At 33.2% G+C, this 26030-nt stretch overlaps 1 protein-coding gene across 2 annotated transcripts; it reads right to left on the bottom strand.

Annotated features, from left to right (window-relative positions):
* Nucleotides 1–204: 204 nt before the first annotated feature.
* LOC129747377 (protein Wnt-4-like) lies at nt 205–21731 on the bottom strand. Of its 2 annotated transcripts, none has more exons than XM_055741554.1 (5): nt 20743–21731; nt 5233–5485; nt 4835–5092; nt 826–1038; nt 205–749 (listed from the first exon to the last, which is right to left on the bottom strand). In XM_055741554.1, exons 1-5 carry the CDS (start codon nt 20865–20867, stop codon nt 513–515), a joined length of 1086 nt encoding a protein of 361 aa, XP_055597529.1. In that variant the 5' UTR covers nt 20868–21731; the 3' UTR covers nt 205–512. The 2 variants fall into 2 exon arrangements, with proteins under 2 accessions (XP_055597529.1, XP_055597530.1); XM_055741555.1 differs by having other exon boundaries at nt 5233–5482.
* Between the last annotated feature and the right edge of the window lie 4299 nt (nt 21732–26030).

The raw sequence follows: 26030 nt of genomic DNA, 5'->3' as shown, positions 1-26030 counted from the left end.
ATGGAGAAATCAGAAATTGTATGCGACGGCCGTATCTAAGTGGTACCTACAAGTTTTATTTCACACAACACGTAGTTTATGGGACATCAATGAAAAAGACTAACAATACAGAAAAAGGTTTTTGAAATTTTATGTTTATTTCAGTTAGAAGATTTCGTAATTTATATTTATGCCTATTAAAAAAGCACAATTTACTTTTCGCACTGAATGAAGGAAGAAGTAGATACACGACAAAAAAGATTCATCAAACACTGACTTTTTATTTTTTTTTTCAATAGGTATAGGTGACAACATTGATTGCTCATTACTTCAATACTAGATGTGTTACATTACAGTTAGATGAAATCATTTCGACATTGTTGAGACAAAACATTTTTTATTAGCTTAATTTACGAACAAAATGACTACGTTTGTTTTCCCACTAAGAACTCTACAGTCTAAGATTATTTTATTAAATAAATAATTTAAAGTTTTTTTTTCTTGAGTAATAGATCGATAGAGCGCAGTTGAGCCTATTTACAGTAATATCGATCTTCGTATTTTTCGCAATAGTCGCACACGATCTGACAGCAACGGCCATTAGTGAACCGGCAGCGACATTTTTCGATCGTCTTAATGAGCTTGGTGGTGTAGCCTCGACCACAACATAGAGTGGCACAGTTGTCCGGATGCAGACAGCGGCGGCCCCGAGTTACCGAACAGAACGTGGGAGACGTCTCCAAGTAGAACAGTTGATCGTACGAAGCCGGCTGCAATGGAGAAAGTAGTTTTATGGCGGGCGTAAATTGATATGGTTTCATAAGACTAAATTAACTGGAATATTACCTTTTCTCTCAGCTCCTTAGTGATGGCTCGGCGCGATGGTTTATTGTTAATCGGTATTTTCCTGATAGCATTATGATATTTGGATCTAAGTTTGGCAGCCGTTACGTTGAAATCTCCCAGTTTCCGCCAGCATGTCTTTAGGGAACATGAGCCGGAAACGCCGTGGCACTTACAGCGATCGTTCATGTTCTTCATCACCTCTTCGATGCCGACCTGAAAAATAATAAGATTTAATTTTTCTTATCTCTTAATGAAACTACACCTAGAGAAGAAATTGCAATTCTTAGTGGCGAAAATGTGCTGAAAAATGTACTTTAGGGATTGGAAAAGCACGACTATCATAAAGACTCGAGCTCCCAAGCAAAATAATGCATGACCTCTAAATTCACGCGAATCGAGAAATTTTTTTTTTATGGGATTTTCATCCTATTGGATTGATCTAAAAACAAAAATATTGAGCTTTCATCTCCTATGCTTTCAAGGCAAAAAAAGCTTAAAGCTGAGAAAAAAAAAAGCTTAAGAACGAGATTCACCAAGACTTATTTTAAAGATGTTGGTCACACGATACATAGACAAATCGTGTAACGTTGCCGGGTTCTGTCTAACATATGCAACGCGGTTGCGATGTGGGGACAATGCCAGTTACAGAACCCGGCAACGTTACACGATTTGTCTATGTATCGTGTGACCAACATCTTTTAAATAAGGCTTGGTGAATCTCGTTTTTAAGCTTTTTTTCCTCAGATTTAAGCTTTTTTTGCCTTGAGAGCATAGGAGATGAAAGCTCAAATCTGAAGAAAAAAGCCTAGATCTGTCAAAAAAGGGGAAATCAGAGGGGAAATCTGAGAGATGTGCTCCACACGGTTTGTCGAGAAGTGGCGGTCACACGATCGCGGAAAGGACTCATTCTAGCAACCAACTTTACGACGAAAGGATGTGCAGCAATTTCGTGTCGCCTAGAAGGGCAGTAAAAATTTGGATCAGAATCACCACAGGCAGCAATACAGAGCTCGTAAGCAGAAAGGATCTGTAAATTCTTTACTCAAACGTATGATAAATCCCAGCATTCGGTTGGTGTTATAGTCGTACATGAAAGGATTTCTCTTCCGTCCGAATGTTATGATACAGCACTTAGAAATGCTCAAAACTAGTAGATTTCCAGCGCACCGATTTACTACCGTATCGAGAAATTGCTGTAACATGTGACAATCGGATAAACTGTTTATGACCAAATCGTCTGCGTACAGGAGTACTCCGCATCCAACAAGTAGCAATTTTATGTCGTTGCAGAATAGTGTGAACAACATCGGGCCCAAGTTACTACCATGTGGTACCTCAGAAGTTGGGATGAAATCTTTAGATTCAGATGATCCAATTTGAAAAGCTAGACGACGGTTAGTTAGGTAGCTTCTGATCCATGCACATAGTCTTTCGGATAATCCCAAACGTTGCAACTTTTGAAGCAGAACTACGCGATTAACTGAATCAAATGCAGCAGTAATGTCCGTGTAGATTGCGTCAACTTGCTTGCCACCATCTATTTTGGATATACAGAATGATGTAAACACTGTCAAGTTTGACGTTACCGAGCGTTTTTGAAAAAACTCGTGTAGATTGTTTGAGATCCAATTACGACAAGCTGAAAACATGACATCTAAGACCTTGAGCAGGCCGCTAGCGATGTGACACCGCGGTAATTGCACACCTCTTGCTTATCACCTTTTTTGAAGATTGGGCTCATAAAAGATTTTTTCCACATGGCAGGAAATTGCTGCAGTCCAATGGACTGATTGAAAATATAGGCTAAAGGCTTCAACAGTAGAGGGAGGCACTTTTTTAACACGCAAGCAGGTATTCCATCCTGTCCAGCTGAAGTAGAGTACTTTAGATTCCTTATAGACTCTGAAACCATTACCTCGCTTATAGCATACACGTCAAGGTTTAGAAAATCCGCGGGCAATAGTCTGATGGCTGCGTTTATTTGAACTGCGGTTGGCGATTGTATTGAGAATGCACTAGAGATGATACGGCAGTTCTATCGTCTAAATGCAGCTGCGCAGGCAGACCAGATTCCTTCCGTTTGGTATTTGGTATTAACAAATTTCCAAAACTTTTTTGGATTGCGGCGAAGCTCACTCTGAATACGATCCACATAGCGACGGTAGCAGAGTCGTTGTAGACCCGGTATTGTCTGGTAGCGTTGTTAAGTTGCAGTTTAATTAACGGACACCTGGAGTTAGTAAATTTTCGCAGCAATTTTGAACGAAGCTGTTTTAACCGTTTCAAACGAGCATTAGTCCAAGAAGGCCGTAGAGGAGGACGATCCATAGGCACAGATTGATCAAAAAAAGTCATCCATAAATGCGCAGAAAACTGTGGGTACATGGAGTGCATCCAGAGATTACTGATTTTTGGAGGTCAATCCTGATAACCTGATAAGCCCCGTTTTTTCCCGAATTTTGGAAACAAGCCTTATTTTGCCTGATATTTTGGTTTTTACAGAAATTTTATTGCTTCAGTAAGCAGAACTTTGTAAAGATAAGTTCAAAATTCTAGAGAAGTTTAGTGCTTATTCGTGGTCACTCAAACCTTGAAATCAATAACTTCAAAATCACGTGCTTCGATCCATCCATGTATCACTGTATAGATCAATACAAAATCGGCATATCGACAGTAATACGGTGCGGGACATATTGTCTTCTACGGCAACAAGTTTTCTCTAACACGCTCTTGGTTAATTTTCAACACCTTTCATGCTTTCTATTCGTCTATAATTTCCATTATTTTCATTTGATATTCTTCCTATTAGAATGTATACTTCACCGATATGCCACTAATCATTCAATAAAAAATCATAAATCAGCGGTGATAATCTGTTATCACAATATCACATATTTGAATAACGCAATATTTCGTCAGTTTAACGTGTGTAAGCGATAAATCTTTGATAGGAAATATGAATAAATGGCATGAAAATAAAAAATATCACGTTTAAAGTTGAAGTGACTGTGAGCATGTCATAGCTTTAAATAAATAAGAACGATACTGTGTATCAGTACCACAACATTTTACAACGGTTACCAAAAAAGGGAATCAGCTCGATTATTTTATGTTATTTAGTTTGATTTGACCGGATTTTTTTTACCACCTTCTTGAGTTTGAGAAAAAACAAATTTTGGCAACCCTGTATGTATTGATAAAAGATCCAGCAGTCGACCGATGGCACTCGACATGTACGCATGCTGGAGCCAATTTCTTCACGTTCACGCGTCGTTGTACTGGAGAGGAAACTGCGGGCTTAAGTCCCGTCGGTGAGCTGTTGTATATTTTTCGAAAAATTCACGATATTTACGGCTTATGTTCTTTTTTCTTTAATATCTCATGTTTGTCTAAAACTTTTTATCACATTTGAAAATGTGATAATTTTCCAGTACGATGATGTACCAAGACGAACTCAGAGCATAAGATTTAAGACTTTATTATCATTATTCTTGTCAATCATGATTTTTTTTCTTACACATCTAAGCAACGATTTGTGAATTGTGAATTGTGAGCCTGACATTTCATCATCGAATACCATTTTACGGTCCAGAAGAATGTCAATGACTTGTTCAAGCAGTCTAATGTGAGGGTTTATATGATTGACTATACAACGCTAAGTAAGCCATTGTTTCAAATATCTATTTTCTGTCTATTTTTCGTGCTACATGCATTTTTTTTCTCGCTGGTGTAAGATCATCAATCGGTATTTGTATAAGAAACTAGACGAAACATATAAAATCACATTATGTGGGTTTTAATAGAGCCAGTTTTTATTTTTTTCAGATAATCAAGACTTCATTATGATTATTAAAATGATTATGCAAACGAAACAAAAAAAAATATTTCCTTTCCTGGGTTAAAAAAATATACACATCACAATCAATGATTGTAAATAAACCTTAACCTATGGAAAAAAAAATAACTTAACAACTTTGATAAAAAATTACCATAGAGTTGCCAATCTCACCTCACTATCATGCCGCAGCATCTCCGATACCGGATCGCCCTCGTGCGGTTGAAGTTCCAAAAAGTTACGCGTCACCCGTTTGCCATGTTTGACATTATCGCTGCAACCGCCCCACTTCCAAGCGAGTCGGGTGGCCGCCGGCTGTTTCTCCGACGCGCACTGACACTTGGTCATTTTGCCCTCGGCACAGGCGCGTGCCACTGAATGAGTGATGGCTGCCGCTGTCAGGGCATGGACGAAGGCCGTCTCGCGGTACACCTGAAGGACGGAACGTTGCAAGAGATGAATGATAAACAGAATTCGATTAGCAGATACTTGACTGAGGGAAAAAACATCCAACTGATTCCCACCGTTAGCGCGAGGTGCTAATCTGTTGATCAATAAGCACACTTACGCACCTTTTTGAATATGTTCCGCTTTCCACGTGTTTCGATTGAGCAGTTCCAACGGTCGTAACGGAACTGTTCCTCGCAGTGCAGGACGGCAAGGCGACGAGCTTCCCGAATGGCTTCCGGTAGACCGGAATCACGGCGGCATTGATGGTTCTGCTTCCTTGTTCCGGAAAGGAATCGACAGGGTCCGGGTGATTTGGTCATAGGACTGAAAACCGCCATGACGGTGTTTTTGGCAGGGAGCGGTGTATTTTTGCTGCTGGAGTGGTGTAGAAATAGAAGAAAATCGTTTCAGTGTGTTATGGTTGGTGTCTTAGCTAGGTGTAAATACGATGAGGTGGATATGCAAAACAAAGCACGGAAAAGCTTCGACGTTGCGATGTTCCAAATTCAAACATGTGCTTTCGTAGAATCCGAAAGTAAGCTTGAACTTTCATAAAAATGTTTTCATTTGCACAAAAAGTTTCAGTTTCTGAATTTTATATAAAACTAGCTGATTTACCCGGCCTTGCTCGGGTTTGCATAAAATATAAATCAAAATGAGTCGTTTGACTTTTCGAAATCTTGGTAGCTTTGTATTCAATATGTTTTATATATTCATGATGAGAAAATCTAACCCATGTTGTGTCATGTATGTAAGCTTTGGAAGTTTTGTTAGTGTCTTTCAATTTTTTAATGAGAATATTTACTGTGTTTCCCTTTTTCATAATTTTTAAACACTTATAGTTATGAGGTTCGTATTCATAGAAATTAAAAATAATTTCCCATGAATGCTTTTATATTTCATCACGAAAAACATTTCATACCCACCCTTTCTTAAAGGAAGCTTGAATAGCTTTGGCCTTCTATTTTTTTTTATCTTCAAATGATTAAACTATATTTTTATCTTTTCCACCCCCCATCAAATGAAATCTCTTTTGGAGATGATCTCCTCGGACGCTATATGCCAAATACTCCCCCGTATGCTATATTCAAGTTTTATTTGCCCAGAAAATTCTAAGAAGGCTTCCGAAACTTGCCGCAGCTCGTGGCCTTCAAGTCTTCCAAGTCAACGGCCATGAGTTCGAATCCCAGTCACGGCATACACAGTAAACTTTTGTGGTTTAGTTGTTTAAGCATTTGTGAGGTCCTAGCCATCATATACTCGAAAGATGTACGCTTAGAATTAAGTAAAAGGAATCTCTTCGAGGAAAATTAAGTTTCATTGAGATCCTGTATGTGTTTGTATTTGGTTTTTTAAACTTGTTGAAGACTCATTTTTCATGTTTTTAATGTGTACTTTTCGTTGTTTTTTCCACACCGTTTTATGATAAGTTTTTCTTAAATGCTCCAAGTTCCACTAATAGTTTTTTGAAGTGATCTAATAGAAATTATCTCGGAACCCAAATCGCCCATTTTATGATGTTACAACAAAACATTTTTTTTCAATTTTTCCATTTTTGGAAAAAGAAATCTCATTAATTATTGGGAATAGTGATAAAGTAAAAATTCTTGGAAATAATTTATTTGAATTCGCAGTACTTAATGGTTTAAATTTTCGCATAATTGGATGATAAAATTGAACACATTGATGATCCACATTTATACAAAAGTCATAGAGTGACCGATAATATTGAATTGTATATATAATTTCAAACTTCATACTTATTTTCAAATCAAGTTTCTTGCGGTGGATTTGGTTTTTCCAGATAATGCACGTTAAATTTTTGAGTCCTCCATTTAGATTTCTCGACGGCTTTCAAAGCATTGAAATCACAGCTCTCAACTTATAACTCTGAATTAAATTATTTTATCTTTCTCTATAAGGAATTCTAAGAATACGAAAATGGTTGGTTCTAAAAAGCTTGATTTTAAGAAAATAGCATAATATGTTTTCAGCACTCAATCAAAATTCATAATGAAGATAAATTATTGCATCCATACTTCACACACTGTATATTCTTAAAAACTCCAAAGCCCTGCAGCAGTGGTAGGGAGTAATTTGAAAACCACTACAATTCAAGTCAATACATACTTTACAGCTTAGTCATATTTTTCAATCCGAAATGTTAGTTCATTATTGCATCCGAAATTCTCGTATCTACCGTTACCACATTCAGCAGTAGAAGGTACAAAAAACACCCGCCAAAATTTTTCCTTTCAAATCTTCAATGCTGAGCAAGCTTTGATTTGCTGTCCAGTACACGTGAACTTTGGATAGTCGTTTCTTACGCCCGGCCCATGGTGATGGTGAAAACAACCCGCCAAAGGAAACGAAAATCGGCTGTCAAATGGGTGCCATGACTTTTGATTTGTGGGAATAAAAACGAAAGTTGTATGGGAGGGTCCCTTTTCTTAGGTGGGAGGGGCTCAGAACTATTACTAAAACCTTACCCTGGTTCAACTACATCTTTGTACCAAATTTCAGGCTGATCGGTTTAGCGGTGTGGATTTGTATAAGGTGCATACAAACAAACAAACATATATAGTCCAACTCATCTTTATATATTAGATTTTGAATATGTATATCGATGTTATATCTTAAATGTATCATGAAAAAGTTTGTTACTCAAAAAAAAAAAAAACAATTAAAAATGACAAAAATGACAAAAATGACAAAAATGTCAAAAATGACAAAAATGACAAAAATGACAAAAATGACAAAAATGACAAAAATGACAAAAATGACAAAAATGACAAAAATGACAAAAATGACAAAAATGACGAAAATGACAAAAATGACAAAAATGACAAAAATGACAAAAATGACAAAAATGACAAAAATGACAAAAATGACAAAAATGACAAAAATGACAAAAATGACAAAAATGACAAAAATGACAAAAATGACAAAAATGACAAAAATGACAAAAATGACAAAAATGACAAAAATGACAAAAATGACAAAAATGACAAAAATGACAAAAATGACAAAAATGACAAAAATGTAAAAAATGACAAAAAATGACAAAAATGACAAAAATGACAAAAATGACAAAAATGACAAAAATGACAAAAATGACAAAAATGACAAAAATGACAAAAATGACAAAAATGACGAAAATGACAAAAATGACAAAAATGACAAAAATGACAAAAATGACAAAAAATGACAAAAATGACAAAAATGACAAAAATGACAAAAATGACAAAAATGACAAAAATGACAAAAATGACAAAAATGACAAAAATGACAAAAATGACAAAAATGACAAAAATGACAAAAAATGACAAAAATGACAAAAATGACAAAAATGACAAAAATGACAAAAATGACAAAAAATGACAAAAATGACAAAAATGACAAAAATGACAAAAATGACAAAAATGACAAAAATGACAAAAATGACAAAAATGACAAAAATGACAAAAATGACAAAAATGACAAAAATGACAAAAATGACAAAAATGACAAAAATGACAAAAATGACAAAAATGACAAAAATGACAAAAATGACAAAAATGACAAAAATGACACAAATGACAAAAATGACAAAAATGACAAAAATGACAAAAATGACAAAAATGACAAAAATGACAAGAATGATAAAAATGACAAAAATGACAAAAATGACAAAAATGACAAAAATGACAAAAATGACAGAAATGACAAAAATGACAAAAATGACAAAAATGACAAAAATGACAAAAATGACAAAAATGACAAAAATGACAAAAATTACAAAAATTACAAAAATTACAAAAATGACAAAAATGACAAAAATGACAAAAATGACAAAAATGACAAAAATGACAAAAATGACAAAAATGACAAAAATGACAAAAATGACAAAAATGACAAAAATGACAAAAATGACAAAAACGACAAAAATGACAAAAATGACAAAAATGACAAAAATGACAAAAATGACAAAAATGACAAAAATGACAAAAATGACAAAAATGACAAAAAATGACAAAAATGACAAAAATGACAAAAATGACAAAAATGACAAAAATGACAAAAATGACAAAAATGACAAAAATGACAAAAATGACAAAAATGACAAAAATGACAAAAATGACAAAAATGACAAAAATGACAAAAATGACAAAAATGACAAAAATGACAAAATGACAAAAATGACAAAAAATGACAAAAATGACAAAAATGACAAAAATGACAAAAAATGACAAAAATGACAAAAATGACAAAAATGACAAAAATGACAAAAATGACAAAAATGACAAAAATGACAAAAAATGACAAAAATGACAAAAATGACAAAAATGACAAAAATGACAAAAATGACAAAAATGACAAAAATGACAAAAATGACAAAAATGACAAAAATGACAAAAATGACAAAAATGACAAAAATGACAAAAATGACAAAAATGACAAAAATGACAAAAATGACAAAAATGACAAAAATGACAAAAATGACAAAAATGACAAAAATGACAAAAATGACAAAAATGACAAAAATGACAAAAATGACAAAAATGACAAAAATGACAAAAATGACAAAAATGACAAAATGACAAAAATGACAAAAATGACAAAAATGACAAAAATGACAAAAATGACAAAAATGACAAAAATGACAAAAATGACAAAAATGACAAAAATGACAAAAATGACAAAAATGACAAATATGACAAATATGACAAAAATGACAAATATGACAAAAATGACAAATATGACAAATATGACAAAAATGACAAAAATGACAAAAATGACAAAAATGACAAAAATGACAAAAATGACAAAAATGACAAAAATGACAAAAAGTGACAAAAATGACAAAAATGACAAAAATGACAAAAATGACAAAAATGACAAAAATGACAAAAATGACAAAAATGACAAAAATGACAAAAATGACAAAAATGACAAAAATGACAAAAATGACAAAAATGACAAAAATGACAAAAATGACAAAAATGACAAAAATGACAAAAATGACAAAAATGACAAAAATGACAAAAATGACAAAAATGGCAAAAGTGACAAAAATGACAAAAATGACAAAAATGACAAAAATGACAAAAATGACAAAAATAACAAAAATGACAAAAATGACAAAAATGACAAAAATGACAAAAATGACAAAAATGACAAAAATGACAAAAATGACAAAAATGACAAAAATGACAAAAATGACAAAAATGACAAAAATGACAAAAATGACAAAAATGACAAAAATGACAAAAATTACAAAAATTACAAAAATGACAAAAATGACAAAAATGACAAAAATGACAAAAATGACAAAAATGACAAAAATGACAAAAATGACAAAAATGACAAAAATGACAAAAATGACAAAAATGACAAAAATGACAAAAATGACAAAAATGACAAAAATGACAAAAATGACAAAAATGACAAAAATGACAAAAATGACAAAAATGACAAAAATGACAAAAATGACAAAAAATGACAAAAATGACAAAAATGACAAAAATGACAAAAATGACAAAAATGACAAAAATGACAAAAATGACAAAAATGACAAAAATGACAAAAATGACAAAAATGACAAAAATGACAAAAATGACAAAAATGACAAAAATGACAAAAATGACAAAAATGACAAAAATGACAAAAATGACAAAAATGACAAAAATGACAAAAATGACAAAAATGACAAAAATGACAAAAATGACAAAAATGACAAAAATGACAAAAATGACAAAAATGACAAAAATGACAAAAATGACAAAAATGACAAAAATGACAAAAATGACAAAAATGACAAAAATGACAAAAATGACAAAAATGACAAAAATGACAAAAATGACAAAAATGACAAAAATGACAAACATGACAAAAATGACAAAAATGACAAAAATGACAAAAATGACAAAAATGACAAAAATGACAAAAATGACAAAAATGACAAAAATGACAAAAATGACAAAAATGACAAAAATGACAAAAATGACAAAAATGACAAAAATGACAAAAATGACATAAATGACAAGAATGACAAAAATGACAAAAATGACAAAAATGTCAAAAATGACAAAAATGACAAAAATGACAAAAATGACAAAAATTACAAAAATGACAAAAATGACAAAAATGACAAAAATGACAAAAATGACAAAAATGACAAAAATGACAAAAATGACAAAAATGACAAAAACGACAAAAATGACAAAAATGACTACAATGACAAATCAATTTTTTCTTTGTTTTTGTTATGGTATTGACCTCATATACATTTTTAATAATTTTCTTGGAAGAAAGATCGAAACGAAAAATCAACCCAAACTAAAGCCTAGTCTTGTTCTCTTTTTCTTATTTTTTGTTTTGTTAAAGTGAATATATACTTTCCACTTATTTCTTAGCGAACACATTTCATTTCGACTACAAAATATACAAAATTATTGTGTTGATAATTCCCACTTGACTTGTGACTTTTTTTTACTTTTTTTACCCTGGCATACAAACATATGTTTCTCGACATTCAACTAAACATTCCAAACATACACTCGTACTTGGAATGCAAATGTTGGGCCCATAATATCCGAGATTTTGCTATTCCAACAAGCAGAACGACATTTTCCATCCCACCGAAGTCGGTTAGTCTCTTTCGGAAGAGCTAATATTTTTTGCTACCAACAATTGACTTTTGTCAGGGGTTAAATGAAATAAAAACAAGAGCCTTCCCATCCTACTTAGCAGCACTTGTTGAATTGAAATCTTTCCCATCATTACCCTTTCCTCGTGTGACTCTAAGAATATGTTGTGGTTGTTCGCCAGTTCGGCAGCAGACAGAATCCATAAAATAAATGGTGCAGCTATTTCTGCCGGACCCTTCTTTGCCAAAACGAGACATTTTGTAACCTGTAACATTCCGAAACAAATATGCCATTTTCAAACTCTGTTGCTCAATCCACATCAAATTGCAACGGAATAAAGTCGAACCAAAAAGCCACTGAGTGCCAATAAAAAAGGATTATCATTCCTTGATACAGATAGTGAAAATTAATTTAAATTCCACCAAATCGTTGTCATTACTGTATTAAATATTCATAAATTAATTAAAATATTTGCCATAAAAGTCGCCCACAATTTGTTTTCGATTCAACGTGATACAGTTTTTGGAATGATGATGCTGCTGCTGCTTTCTTTTGGGTGAATCTGAAACAAATACCAAAAAAATGGAATGCATTTTTCATTTTTGTTCCCCCACTAGTGCAGGGTGAGCGATTTTGGATTGGAAAATGCCACTGTATGATTAAAACTGTTTACGTTTTAGCGAATATTTTGATTCGCGTTGGTTTTTTTGGATCACCGTTTAAATATAAAATGATATCATTGGGAAATGTATTAAAGAGAACTCAGCTTTTAACGTACAATATGATATTAAAATCCCAGGAAAACAAAGAAAATGGTTTATGTATCGTAAATGCTCTGGAATTTTGTTTTTATGTGTAAAGTGGTATTGTAGATCAAGTAAATGCCTAAACAAGTATACATATATGCACACTACCGGCCAAAAGTTTGGGATCACCCACTAAAAAACATGCAAATTTTGATCGTTCATATCTCTAGGACATATTGCAAATCTTCTGATCTCATTTGAAAGAGAATGAACAATAGCTATTTCGGAGGTATTTTGCCCAGAACAATATGTTTAAGTGTTGCACCTTAAACTTAACCAAAAGTTAGAACATTTTCAAAAAATCACACTCAATTTTCAAAGCCGATCATCTCGGGAGAAGGTGGACCAAATCGTACCCAAATACCTTCTCATTTAAATTTGGTTTGATTAGTTCCAGTGATACCAACAAAATTGTATTGGGGCCCCTTTTCCTCTGTTAAATACTCCCTGGAAGAAGGCTAGTGTCTCAAATAATCATTGAACCATTTCACGTACCTAAATAGTTTCCCATATTAAATTTTGTCTCCATTTATAAGATAATTTCTTGGTGTATGCCAAACAATGGTATGAGAGCTCCCCTCTTCCTCCATAAATCACCGATGGAAGCAGAGAGGAGTCTTAAATAACCTCCCTTTCCTCTTTTCTATCTCCCCACTGCACAATGGGGAAAAAAGTGTCTAAACCACGATGAAATTAAATATCTTTCTCTCACATGAACCAAATCCATGAAAATATATTCTCCTTCAGTAAAAATAGCCGGGTAATCGATTGGACATAATCAGACGCTGCACTAGCCTCCGAACGGAGATATAGCCCCTGTTTAACCTCTAGTTCCTCTGTATTTTGTGAAAATTCAGAAAATTTTTAAACAATAATAGACCAATCTTGTGTGAAGGCTGCTTAAGTTACCGCACGCTTCGTAAAATGGAATTATCGCTGATTTTACCCTCGTTTTCCCTACATTTGAGCATCGCATCGGAGAGTGGGGTAATGGCTGTATACTCTAAATTCCCCTGCACTTTTCAAATAGTTCAGAGAAAGTTGGACTTGAAAATTTTAAACGACATGAGACTTATCTTGTGTTATTTTTTACCGAATGATAGCTGATTAAGCCATCACATCGGAAATTGGAATTATGGCTGTTTTTACCCTCAATTCCCCTAAAATTTTCAAATATTCAAGCCATTACTCTATTTTCCGAAGGATGCGGTGGCTCAAACAGCTTTTTTTTCGATTCGTAGGAAAAAAACCACACTAGATTAGTCTCATCTGGTTCAAAACTTTCCAGTCCTAATAATTTTTTTTTGATTAATTGAAAAATATTAGTATGTTAAGGGTTAAATAACCATAGCTCCAGCTTTCGTTTGATTTCTTGGGAAAACAACACACACAAGATAAATCTGATGTGGTCAAAATTTTCAGGCCCGAACATGTTTTTTTTTAAATAAATAGCTCCATTTGCAAAAACGTGCGATGGTTCAAATAGCCTTCATTTGATTCCTCAGAAAAAATCACATAACATAAGTCTCATTTGGTTTAAAATTTTAAGTCTAAACGTGGTTTTTCTGAACTATATAAAAATGTAGGAGAACAGCGTGAACTCCATTTTCGGAAGCGTACGGTTGCTCAAACAGCCTTCATTTGATTTCTCGGAAAAAAAAATCCTGGAATAGTCATGGATACATTTCATGTACCAAAAAATGCTCCCCTAAATACCAAGTTGGAATGCATTTGCTTGATAATTTTGATTCGACGAGCGATCAGCTGACAAGCAGTGAGTAGAAAGCAACCATAAAAGTGAACGGACATAGCTCCTCAAATCGACAATAAAGTGCCCAAAAGTTTTTTCAGGGTTGAAATCAATAAAAAAGTTTATTTTGACGTATCAAATGTTTGTTAGATCATTTAATATATTTTTTAACGTTTTCGTTATTTTTATATAATATTCTTTAAGAAATTGTTTAACATTTATATAACATGAGAGATAATCCAGGTTAGAAAAGTTGTAAAATTTAAAAAAATCTAGAATTTTTTTATTTGTATTTGAAAGTGAAATAACATTTAAAAATATTCAAAAAAAAAATATAAATTTGATGAGCTTTGATTCAAATAAACGAAGCCCTAAGTGACTTTTTTTGTGGAAAAAAACTAACAATATTTTGAAACTTCAAACTTAAAACTATAAAAAATACGCGAGTTTGCGTGATTTTTTTTCTTCTGCACATGACTTTGGCAAATTTCAAATGATATCAAAAATTTTGCCGGGACTTGCTTAAACAAAAACACTCATTTCCAAAAAAAAAAATCAACGCTTAAAACAAAAAATTAATTGAAAATTTTTCAAAGCAGTAAACAGTGTCTCTATTATCAACGATTTTTATCTATTATACTCAAAATTTTTAAACATCCTTCCATTGAAGTTCTCCGCTTCAAATTTTCATTTTTAGATACTTAAGAAAGTTTTATTCATAGATTTGACTCAGTCGCGCTGATTCAACGATTTGTAGAATAATTCTATCTCATAAAAATACTAAAGTTTCGTACATACATACCTACATACATACCGTCAACTGGGGCAACATGCAACATTTTTCAACTTCAATGGCTTCTAAAATCTTAATGCCTTTAGATAATCATTCCTCTTGTACATTAAAAGTTTTAAGGTTGATGGGTCACTAAATTGACTATGTCAGAAAAATTATTGGTTTTACCAGTTATTTTTAAATTTTCAAAAACATGCGATTTTCACTCTACTAAGAAAAAGGGGTAAGTTGCAAACAACTCTGTAATTAATGAAAAATCAAATGAAAACGTTTGAAAATTTAATGTTTTTTATACATTTGTGATGTCATAACGCATAAAGTACCAATTAAAGTAGTTTTTGGTTTTATTCGAATTAAATTTTACATTTTTTCTGTCAAAAATGATTTTAAGAAAAAAGTGTTAATCTGCTGCATACATTTAGGGGTAAAAAAATACTACAAAATTTTCTATTATCTTGAATCATGTAAATAAATCTTACGATCGCGATGGATGAAATTTTAATGTTAACAAACGCATGATGTAAAACAATCATATCCCAGCATATGGAAACGCGATTTATGAGATTTAGTTCTGATTTGCATTTTGCCCCAGTCAGCTAACTGAATTATAAAAATATTTATTTTAAAAAAATAGGCGATTGTTCGAAATATATTTATACACGAACAGTGTTGGTATTGTATAATGAAAGTAATATAAAGTTTGTAGGTGATTTCATTAGGCCTATCCGTCATACGAGGTAAAGTTTTTTACGGCATCGAAAACTGTAAAAACTTGTACATCTATTGCTCGATTTTTTTTAAAATTTTTATGAGAATAAAAAACTTTAAAAAACTCTTTTACGATGTTAAAAACTATGTCATCGTCAATTTGTTATCATTCAATGATAACTTTATTACAGTATATTGAAATAAAAATTGAATGAGTGTTGTGGTATACAAATGTTGCATCTAACTGCTAATCTGCTTTTGCATGATGCCCCGTTTGACGGTAACTCAGAAATTTTCATGCGTTTCCGTGATATTTGGACATACATCAATATTGTTTTAAAACAACACTATGCATTAAAGGGTTAAATCAATTTCTGAAAGATTTTTGAGGCATTTATTTTTATAATCATTTAGTTGAATCAACTTTTCTACCGAATGCTCTCTCCACATCCTTAAGTCGCGGAACGGAAACTCCATTGACGAGCCAAATGTAAGCACAAACAGTTAAAAGTCATCGCCGAGGTGCAGTTATTTTTCACTTAAACTGTTGCTCATCTAAACCAACGCAGCCGTACCCTCAAAACACACTTGAGTCAGTCACTGACGACAGTTATGGGTCCTTTGGAGATGTTTTGTTTTATGAATGAATCACTTGCTAATATACACTTATTTATGCACATGCTTCATTACGATGAATTAATTAGCCTACCACACTTATGAACTTACAGCGTAATGGAACACCTAGGAGACAGTGTTGCCATGATTGTCCATTATGTATTAGGATGTAAAAAATCGTTTGGCGATTTGAAATAAAGTTAAAAAAAATGGAACTTATGTCCTTCTGATTTTGAAGGAATCATTAGGGTTTGAAACAACTTATCTTCACTCGCAAGTCACTAGGACCAATTCGCAAAAAAAAAAAATCTTAAGCAGTTGGATCAAGATGAGATATTTTGATACTAATTTTTTCCTATCTTAATGAGTTATTCAGTACTCGTAGGATGTTAAAATACCTCAAATTATATCAAAAAATCTATGCGATCATAGCTAAATTATATCAATTTAAGATATGCTCCATTCAAGATTATATCTCATTCAGATAGCATATTTGATATTGGAGTTTGATATTGGACAGAACAATACCTATCAAAATAATAACTTATTAAGATATGAGTGCTTCGAGAAAAATTTCTAGTGGAATGTCAATAAACCGCATTATATGCTAAAACCATACTCCATTTTTGTTGAGCGAAACTCATTAATGCACGGTTTGGGCCGTTGACTTCGATGTCCGTGTTTCATAAAAAGTTGCACGTTTATCAAAATATGATATAATCATTTTATTTTAGGACAATCTGAAAAAAATATTTATCATTGAAAATGAGCTCAACCCAATTCAAGTCTGTCAACCAGAATAAGATATAATTCAGATTGGAGAAACTTAAAATCGAAAATTTAGAGTACTTAATTATAACTGAATCAGATGTTAATATCTTGGTGAGATACGTTTGAGTTATTATTTTGATATGCTCTCCTGATCGGGATAGCTTAGCATTGGGGTGGCCCTTATTTCCCTTCTTCGTTGAAGCCACCAATTTAGATAAAATCAATGATAAAAGAATTCTGGCTTAGTTTTAGCTCATTCGGTTATCCTCAAAGACGTTGAAATTTGTATGAAACTCGGATCAAACTTGTTAAGAAAAAGTGAAAATAAAATTTTCAAAAAAAAAATTCCATTTCGCTGTTAAAATTGTTAATCCACTCAAACTTCAGTGCGGTAAGATTTCAAGTTTGTCAACAACTTGGTTGGATATTTGGAGGCATTTTGATGTAAGTGAAAAAAATTACAGGGATTTCGGTTTGCTCTTATTTTTCAAATATCTATGTACATAAAAATGGATTTCTGTCTGTCTGTCTGTTCTCTATATACTCGGAAAATTCTGAACCGATTTGCATGAAACTTGGCAGGTGAGAGTTTCGGAAACCGGGGAAGGTTTCTATTATGGTTTGAGACAACTCCCTCTCAAAGGAAGATGAAAGGGGGCCTCCCAAACAAGGAACAAATGTAGGCAGAACTCGAGAACCGATCTAGCAAATGGTACCAAATTTAGCGTGGGAGGCAATTTGGGTATGAGTATCAAAAATATTTCTATGATTTTTTGGTACTCCTTCTTCTTTTCAGTGGGGCAATGAGAAGAGGAAGAGATTCTTCCTACAATAACTAAATTTCTCAACATAACTCAAAAACTAGTCAAGCAAATGAAACCAAATTTAGTATGGGATGTTATCAGGGTACGAGAAATGTTTCAATGAATATTTGGTACCCATTCCTTCTTCCAATGAAGAGCAGGGAACCCAAAAATCGTCATCCTCCGAAAGAATTTGCCGATCAAAATACCCATGAGAGAGATTTTCATCCGAAAGAACACATACTAGCGCTTTCAACTTCAATTTTGATCTCGATAAGTTGTGAATTCCGATTCAAATTTATCGTCTTTTGTAACGTTAAGGATAAGTTCTCGTTCCCGGACGAGCGCAAATTTCTCACTATTTTGCATAAAGTTAAGGGCGTGGAGAGTTAGAATTTACATAAATAGCTAGAAAAAGCACTCTCTGAGAGATGTCATCGCGCTCTCATATTTATCGCTAAGTATTAAACAAGAGATAAACCAGTAGTAGGTAATCATTATCAGATCTGCTCGGTTTGCTTAACTGATAGGGAAATGTAAAGAGAGAAGGGGCTTCCTTAGAGTTTTTTGCATTAACACGTTCGTCGCCACGCTCATTTTGGTTGTTTTACTTGCCGGGCCCAAAGAAAATCTCGGAGCAAGAAAGCAACCAGGGCGAACTCCACTATTTGCAACGTGTGGCTAAACTGAGCGGCTAACTTGAGAGAGAGAGCGTCACATGCATTTTGATGTGACGGGGCCTCCCAGGAAATACACCCGTCACCCGAATGTGGGTGACATGGCGACGAACGTGTTAATTGAGAACTAATCGACCTAATGAAATCAAATTTGCCATATGAGGGTATTTGGGAACGAGAAATGTTTTTAAAAAATAAGCCTACCTCCTTCAAGTAGTAGTGAATGAGAAATAGAAAGGGGGAGGGGCTCCCATACAGCTTTTTAAAGCAGAAATCGAGCACTTATCATCCAAAAGAGAGGTTGTGTACGTACGAATAATTTGAGACCTTCCCTTTTTTCGGAGTGGAGTAGGAAAGGAGACATATTTTTTTTACTTGGCAATCTATCAAAGAAATAGAGCCAAATTTGGCATGTGACGTTATTTAGATACTAACATTATTTTTATGAACGTTTGTGAGCCCTTCCCACTTTGGAAGAGGTAGAACGAAGAGAATTCATATCAATATCATCTTTGAATTGCTAATCATTTTGTATTGTAGTTCTCATTTTAAAATGATTTTTCTTGATTTATGATGAATTTCATTCAAAATTATGCCAACAAAACTTTTTAATTAATCTTAACAAATTTAATTTATTTTTTAAACGTAAAGAAAAGCACATCGGGTCACCTAGTTTTCATATAAAATCAATGGAAAGTTCACAGAAAAATCAGAATCCAAGAACTATTTAACAACTTTTTTGATTTTTTCAAATCTTAGACATTGTGTTTTATTTTATAATAATAATTCAATAATAGATATTCAATATAACTGTTAAGCTTTCATTTTTAAAGTAAAGGTTTACAGTGTGGGGAATTCCCGTCCCCCATCACGGTATAAAACTTTTTTCGTTCAATATAAAAGTTGGTTTCATTGACCGATTTTTTTTTACTTCTAAAATCACCTCCCCCCTCCAGGACCTCGCCTGGTTGTCATAAAGCTAAATTTTAATTTAAATGCTACAAAATTTCTTTAATAAATCTCCTTTCAGATCTGATTCCTTAAAAAATCCTGAGCCGATGTTCATGAGTTCGAGCCAAAGAGTAAGCATCGAACACAGATGTTCCGGAGAATTTTTCCAATCAATTTAATTTGGAAAAATCAATAACGGATAGATAAATGAAAAAAAGAACAATTGTATAAACTAGTTGTAGACAAATAAACAGAAACAGGTTTCAAGTTGCAAGGTACACAGGAAAAATAGTACGCCGTTCGTTGTGAAACCGAAATATTCCAACAGAGCAAAATAAACCAACAGAACTACTCAATAATTAAACTATCAATCTTTTAAAAAAAAAGGCATTTTAAAGCGGTTTCATTTCTTTTCGTCTTGTATCAATCTTAATAATGTGTGTAGCGGTAAAACATATTTAAACCATAGTCAATTATTTGACTACGCAATGTTTTCCGAACCCGTCAAGAGCTAAGAAATATTTCTTACTAAAATAACTTTAACATTCTAAGAAAAAAGCCTTTAACTGTTTCTGAAAGCACCATTTTCTAAATTTTAGGTTCAGGATAATTTTTCGAAGAAGAACAAAATAAATTAAACGAGAAAAGCTGCCGACACTTAAGTATGTTTTTTTTAAAATATCTCATAAATATTTCCCCATATGTAATGCAAAGGAAATCTATCAACAATAAATAACTTTTTTCACTCATTCTAAAACAACTTGCCGTCTTCCAAAACTATGTTCCTGGACTTAAAATTTCATCTTCAATTAAGTTTTAAGAATTTTTCAGTACATATTGCCGACATTAAAAATGTGTTTTATGGAAATATTCAGCTTTTACTAATAAATTTTTCAACTTCGAGGCGTTTGAGGATCACCTTAGAGTTATTCTATCAAAGTTAAATTTGCATTGTTTGTTATGAGGATCAATTTTAGGGAGTGGGAGCAGTAAAAATTTGGCTTTCAAAATCTTCCATATAGTTAAGAGTCATCCTACTCAACACAGATGAGATTTATCATTCTTATCAACATTCACTTCTAAGAAATATCTAGATAAGTGTAAATTTTAACTATCCAAACAAACTCACCTATTAGCGTTGATGATATCATTGCACTCACTGATATTCCAAATAATGCTGAGAAGTATCACGCTGTAAACTATCATTTTCTCTGCCGACAGTTGGGCTGAGTCAAACTTCCTGGGATCAATCATTGAGAACAGTCTTTTGATTTATTTTTCCAAAACCGTGAATGTAATATAATCAACGTTCAAACTTTCAGGACACTATCAATCGGCGCTGAATCCTGACTATGGTCGACCATTGACCAGGGATGAACATTCTCCTGGTGCCGATTTTGTCATACTGTCGATGCACATCTCGTAACTTCACGATTCTTCTGGGTGGTCTAGCAGCAATCATCGTTTTTGTTTCATTGAAGATTACTCTTAATGGTTTACTGTTTCGATCTCTACAATAATGGGGAGCTACTATCCTTATGGACGAATTTGCAGACGCGTTCTCGAATAATAACTATCAGCAACACCGATCCAGCGACGTTTGATTAGCTCGACGCGTTCAACTCTCCTTCGATCGGGCCATTAAGATTTTCCCCATTTGCAGTAACAGTTTCTTGAATGGAACAGCCAATCGCTTGGAAAAAATATTCCTTGCACACACAACTTGAACGATATGCACCCGACGAATGGACCACAGAAATGCAAGAACGTTTTCGGTAGACGAGAGTTAATATTTTTCCAACACCTTTATCGTTTTTGAATCACGAAAAATGTTAACGATTTCCAAAAAGTAGTTATTTATAATTTACGGACACTTTAAATTTACACATCTTTTTATCAGCCGCAGATATGTTCCAGATCACTTTCATCTCAACTCAACTTCCAAGAGGCTTCTTTCCCAATCAATAACCGACCTCAGAATCTCAACTGACCACCTTACACTTTACCCGAGGGCACTTTGGTCCATTCCTAACGCTTCCAAATTCCAAAGGACGCTTGAGCTAAACACGAGGCGCCAGAGAGCAGCACGCGAACACGTTGCCTTTGCTTGTTACCGTGATGATGATGTCCATGTGAGTGAGCTTATACAGACCAATGCAGCAGCTCGGTACCGGACGGGCGCGCGCCATCATGATGGGGTGTTTGATTTTTTTTTTTCGTTTCTGTCCACCAAAATTCCAACCGCCCCAGCCACAGAAAACATCGCTTTGGCATCTCCCAGTCGAATAAGGGCGGAAGAAGGGAGCAGACCATCATGTGAGTAAGGGCGACTGTGGTGACAACATTGGGATCGTTAATATGCGCAAACGAACGAGGATGGATTGTTGGGTGATGCGTGTGACTTCCTACCTATGGGCCAGAAGACCTGATGGTGGTTGTCAGCGAACAGGTGCAACATGTGGGAGAGCTTAGAGTTGTTGTGTAATGTTGCGCGACTTGCAAGCGCAACAAAATTGAAAGCTTTTCGATTTCTTGCGACATGAAGAGAACATGTGAGGGCGATTTCCCTGCTCTTTATATTATTTCATGGGAACATTTTCTCATAATTTAACCCTTCCGCATGACAACCAATGAATTAAAATAAACTGAAATAAAAATCAGCCATCGATCACGGTGTGATGGATGCAGCTCAATTTTGCTATGTCAATGGTTATGAGATCGAATCTCGATCTCGAAATTGTACATTGGTATGTATCTTCAACTTTCAATTCTATGGACCCTCTCTGTAAAAGAAGCTGGATAAATCTATGACAAACAAAAGATCACACAAAATTTGGAACTAGGGAAAATATTCTGTCTATAGTGACCAAGAACCTCGTTAAATCAACTTCACGAAGCCAACAGTCAGTGAAGGTTTCCAATGACCGTCATTTCAAAGGCTTTTGACTCATTTTACTCAAATTAAAGATCAATCAAAAGGTTCAGAATTTAAAGTGCTAAATTTCGACATTAAAAGTGTTTTTTCTGGATAAATAAGTAATTGGTGTCTAAGCAATTAAAGTCGGGACGTCAAACGCGCCACTTTTTAAATTTTCTGTTCTGATATTTCTGACCAATATAACAAAATAAGTTATGTTTAAAGCTTAGTTCTTTTAGAAATGGGACAGTTACGAATGCGTGTATCTCGAAAACCATTCGTTTGATCGAAATTCTTTCTATGAAGGAAATGAAGTTAATCTTATGATAATTCATGAAAAAATTTGAAAAAAAAATATTAATCGTTTTACGTTATGAATAAAACTACTTTATTCTTGGTACCTCCCATCGGCCGGCGCACACTTTTTTCATTCATGATATTGATCAGTTTTTCAAACTTATACTTCGTCTCATCTGAATTTCAGATTGCTACATCCTCCTCCTTCAAAATCTGCAACTTTTCGGTTTAAAACTTCTCTTTTTAAAGAAACTGAGGGCAATTAAGTAGATAGAGCTGTTTCAAAATTAACAAAACTTGATTATTTTTGAGCCACTTTAAAGCATTTTTAATGCAAATTCGGCTGGACAAATCTGACAAAAACGAAGTGAAACCATCATGAGATTGAACTTAAAGTATAATCGGTTAGTATAGATCAGAGGTTACGAAGTGTACATACAAGAATACTCTTTTTAGGCTTTAAAAAACAGCTAAAACCAAAGTTTTCGTTTTGAAAATTGTTGTTTTTTTCCACAGAAGCAGAATTTTGGCAAATAATTTTATTTTATACAAAACAACTAGCAAATACAAACTTTGATATGCTCGGGACCTTGCCACGAGCAGACATGGTATAGGATTCAAACGCAGGAATTTGTTTGAAATAGGTTATTTCATAAGTTTTGTCGTAATCAAAAATCATCTGTCCTATTGCTTCGGTACCGGCTATACAGCTTACGAGCTCTGGAACTAGCAAAAAATTGTTGATTGAGGTAGGGTTTGAATGACTTATTGCTAGGCAACACTTTCAGCTTATCGGAGAAATTTTTTTTCACATTTCAGCTATCCACCCTTAGTTTTTCGCTTATTCCAAATAAAAAATGTTTGTATGAGACTTGACTTCCCAGATGACCCTTAATCGTAGTTGTTGATCATGTGCTTCACTCCAATGCTTGATTTGAACTTTGTTGACATTTTTGACAGTGTTTGCATACTTTTCCATCACTCACACACAGTAATTTTTTGAATAATCAACGGTTTTGCCAACTATCAATTCGATAAAGATGGATTTTGAAGGAAACTGTGCAACACTATTTTTTTCATTTTCTCTTGCATCGTAAGTATCTCGAAAACGTGTAAATTTAAAATTTTGAAAAAAAATATGTCGGATAGTACTTTTCACAGGCTGCAAAATGTTGTCAAAATTTTGAATGTCCGATTACTAGTAAACGAAAGTGTCCCATTTCTAAAAAGACTAAGCTTTATAAAAATATTTTAAAAAGGTGTGATTTTTTTGTAAATAATGAAAAATATTAAATATCCCAAGCAACACGGATTAAACCAACTAGCATTTATTATGGTTTTATTTTTTTGTGCAGCTCGTTTTATGGCAGTTTTATTATATTCATAAAAAATGCTTATTTTTTTGTTTTGATCATTTATTTTAAGAGCGTTTTCAAAACGCTAATGAAGCTTTTACTAAACGTACCGTAAACTGGGGGAACTTTGATCACTTTTTTCATTCATTTTTAAATATTTCGGAAGGGGTTGCTTTTTCGTAATACCTAAAAGCTTAAAAACGCTTACTGAGGTGAGGAGTATTAAACATGATCATTGATTGCAGTTAATTCAAACAAAAGTGAAACTTTTTTCCTAGCGCCTCTGTATTTCATCTAGTCTCTTTAGTGTCTTCAGAACATTTGCTACTTCAAACATGTTTCATAACTTGAAAGTATCAAAAGTTAGTCAAAATCCACTACAAAAAAAATAAAAAAAATCTAACTTTTTTATTTCAATAGATAGAGCTTCAAGTTATACTACAAAGTTGTAAAATATGTGAAAATATGAAACTTTGTTCAAAACATCAACTCTATCTCTTTTCGGAGCAGAGTTATAAAGGTTTTATTATTAAAGTTATTTAAAAGTTAGCTTTTTAAACTTAACTATAGTTAGATGAGGATAAACATTACCAAATTTTCTAAAAACTTGTTAGGGCATCCAAATCACACGTTTTGCACAAGATTTCAACATTCTATGACGTTTCCTAGCCAACTTATTGCTGGTTTAAGTTTTATTTTTTTCTTAATTTCACTAGCGTTTATTGCAAAAACGTGCTAGTGGATTTTTGAAACTAATAAATCACGTTGAAGCTTGAACTAAGTGCAACAAATCTGTGTTGACGCCATTACAAGCATATATTTGATGTGTTTTGCGTTTTTACAAAAATTATTTTCAACTGCCTCCTATCTTCGTTCTGCGTAGAACTGTGTAGCATGAAAATCAATGTTTGTATGGAAACACGCAAAACACATCAAATATATGCTTATTGTGTTCAAATATGACTGCGTGGAGACAAATGCTGCTAACACCAATTTGTTGCACTTAGTTCAAGATTCAACGTGGTTTATTAGTTTTAAAAATCCACAAGCACGTTTTTGCAATAAACGCTAGTGAAGTTAAGAAAAAATAAAACTTAAACCAGCAATAAGTTGGCTAGGAAACGTCGTAGAATGTTGAAATGTTGTGCAAAACGTGTGATTTGGATGCCCTAACAAGTTTTTACAACATTTTGTTAATGTTAATCTTCATCTAAGTATAGTTAGATTTAAAAAACTAACTTTTAAATAACTTTAATAATAAAACCTTTATAACTCTGCTCCGAAAAGAGATAGACTTGTGATGTTTTGAACAAAGTTTCATATTTTCACATATTTTACAACTTTGTAGTATAACTTGAAGCTCTATCTATTGAAATAAAAAAGTTAGAATTTTTAATTTTTTTCGTAGTGTATTTTGACTAACTTATGATACTTTCAAGTTATGAAGCATGTTTGAAGTAGCAAATGTTTTGAAGACACTTAAGAAATTAGATGAAAGACAAATGCGCTAGGAAAAAAGTTCCACTTTTAGCCCTTTTGGACCACTGTGCATTGGTGGTTATAATTAAATGTTTGTTACAAAACCAGATTTCGAGTTTTGGGTTAACTTTGATTACTATGGTTTTTACGTATCTCAACATCTTCAAAATTATTGGTTTGATGCCATTTAGCACAGAAGGCCCAAAACATTGATATCAGTAATTTTTTGTTTTGATTCATTTGTATTTTTCAAACTTTTTTTCAAAAACAAATATACTCAAAAATTGACAACGTTGATGCATACATTTAGGGGCGAAAGTTAGAAACATTTCTCAATATTTTCTGGTCTCAAAAACAAATGAAATTTTA

Source organism: Uranotaenia lowii, chromosome 2 (genome assembly GCF_029784155.1).
Source record: "Uranotaenia lowii strain MFRU-FL chromosome 2, ASM2978415v1, whole genome shotgun sequence".
Classification (NCBI taxonomy): Eukaryota; Metazoa; Arthropoda; class Insecta; order Diptera; family Culicidae; genus Uranotaenia; species Uranotaenia lowii.
The sequence above is the reverse complement of the archived record's forward strand: the minus strand, read 5'-3'. Positions and strand labels throughout refer to the sequence as shown.

Coding starts and splice junctions, on each gene's coding strand:
- LOC129747377 (XM_055741554.1), bottom strand. CDS start 20,867: ATGATTGATCCCAGGAAGTTTGACTCAGCCCAACTGTCGGCAGAGAAA. Junction 1,039..4,834: donor TGCTGCGGCATGATAGTGAG/GTGAGATTGGCA, acceptor ATTATTTTTCAG/GTCGGCATCGAAGAGGTGAT. Junction 750..825: donor CTAAGGAGCTGAGAGAAAAG/GTAATATTCCAG, acceptor TCTCCATTGCAG/CCGGCTTCGTACGATCAACT.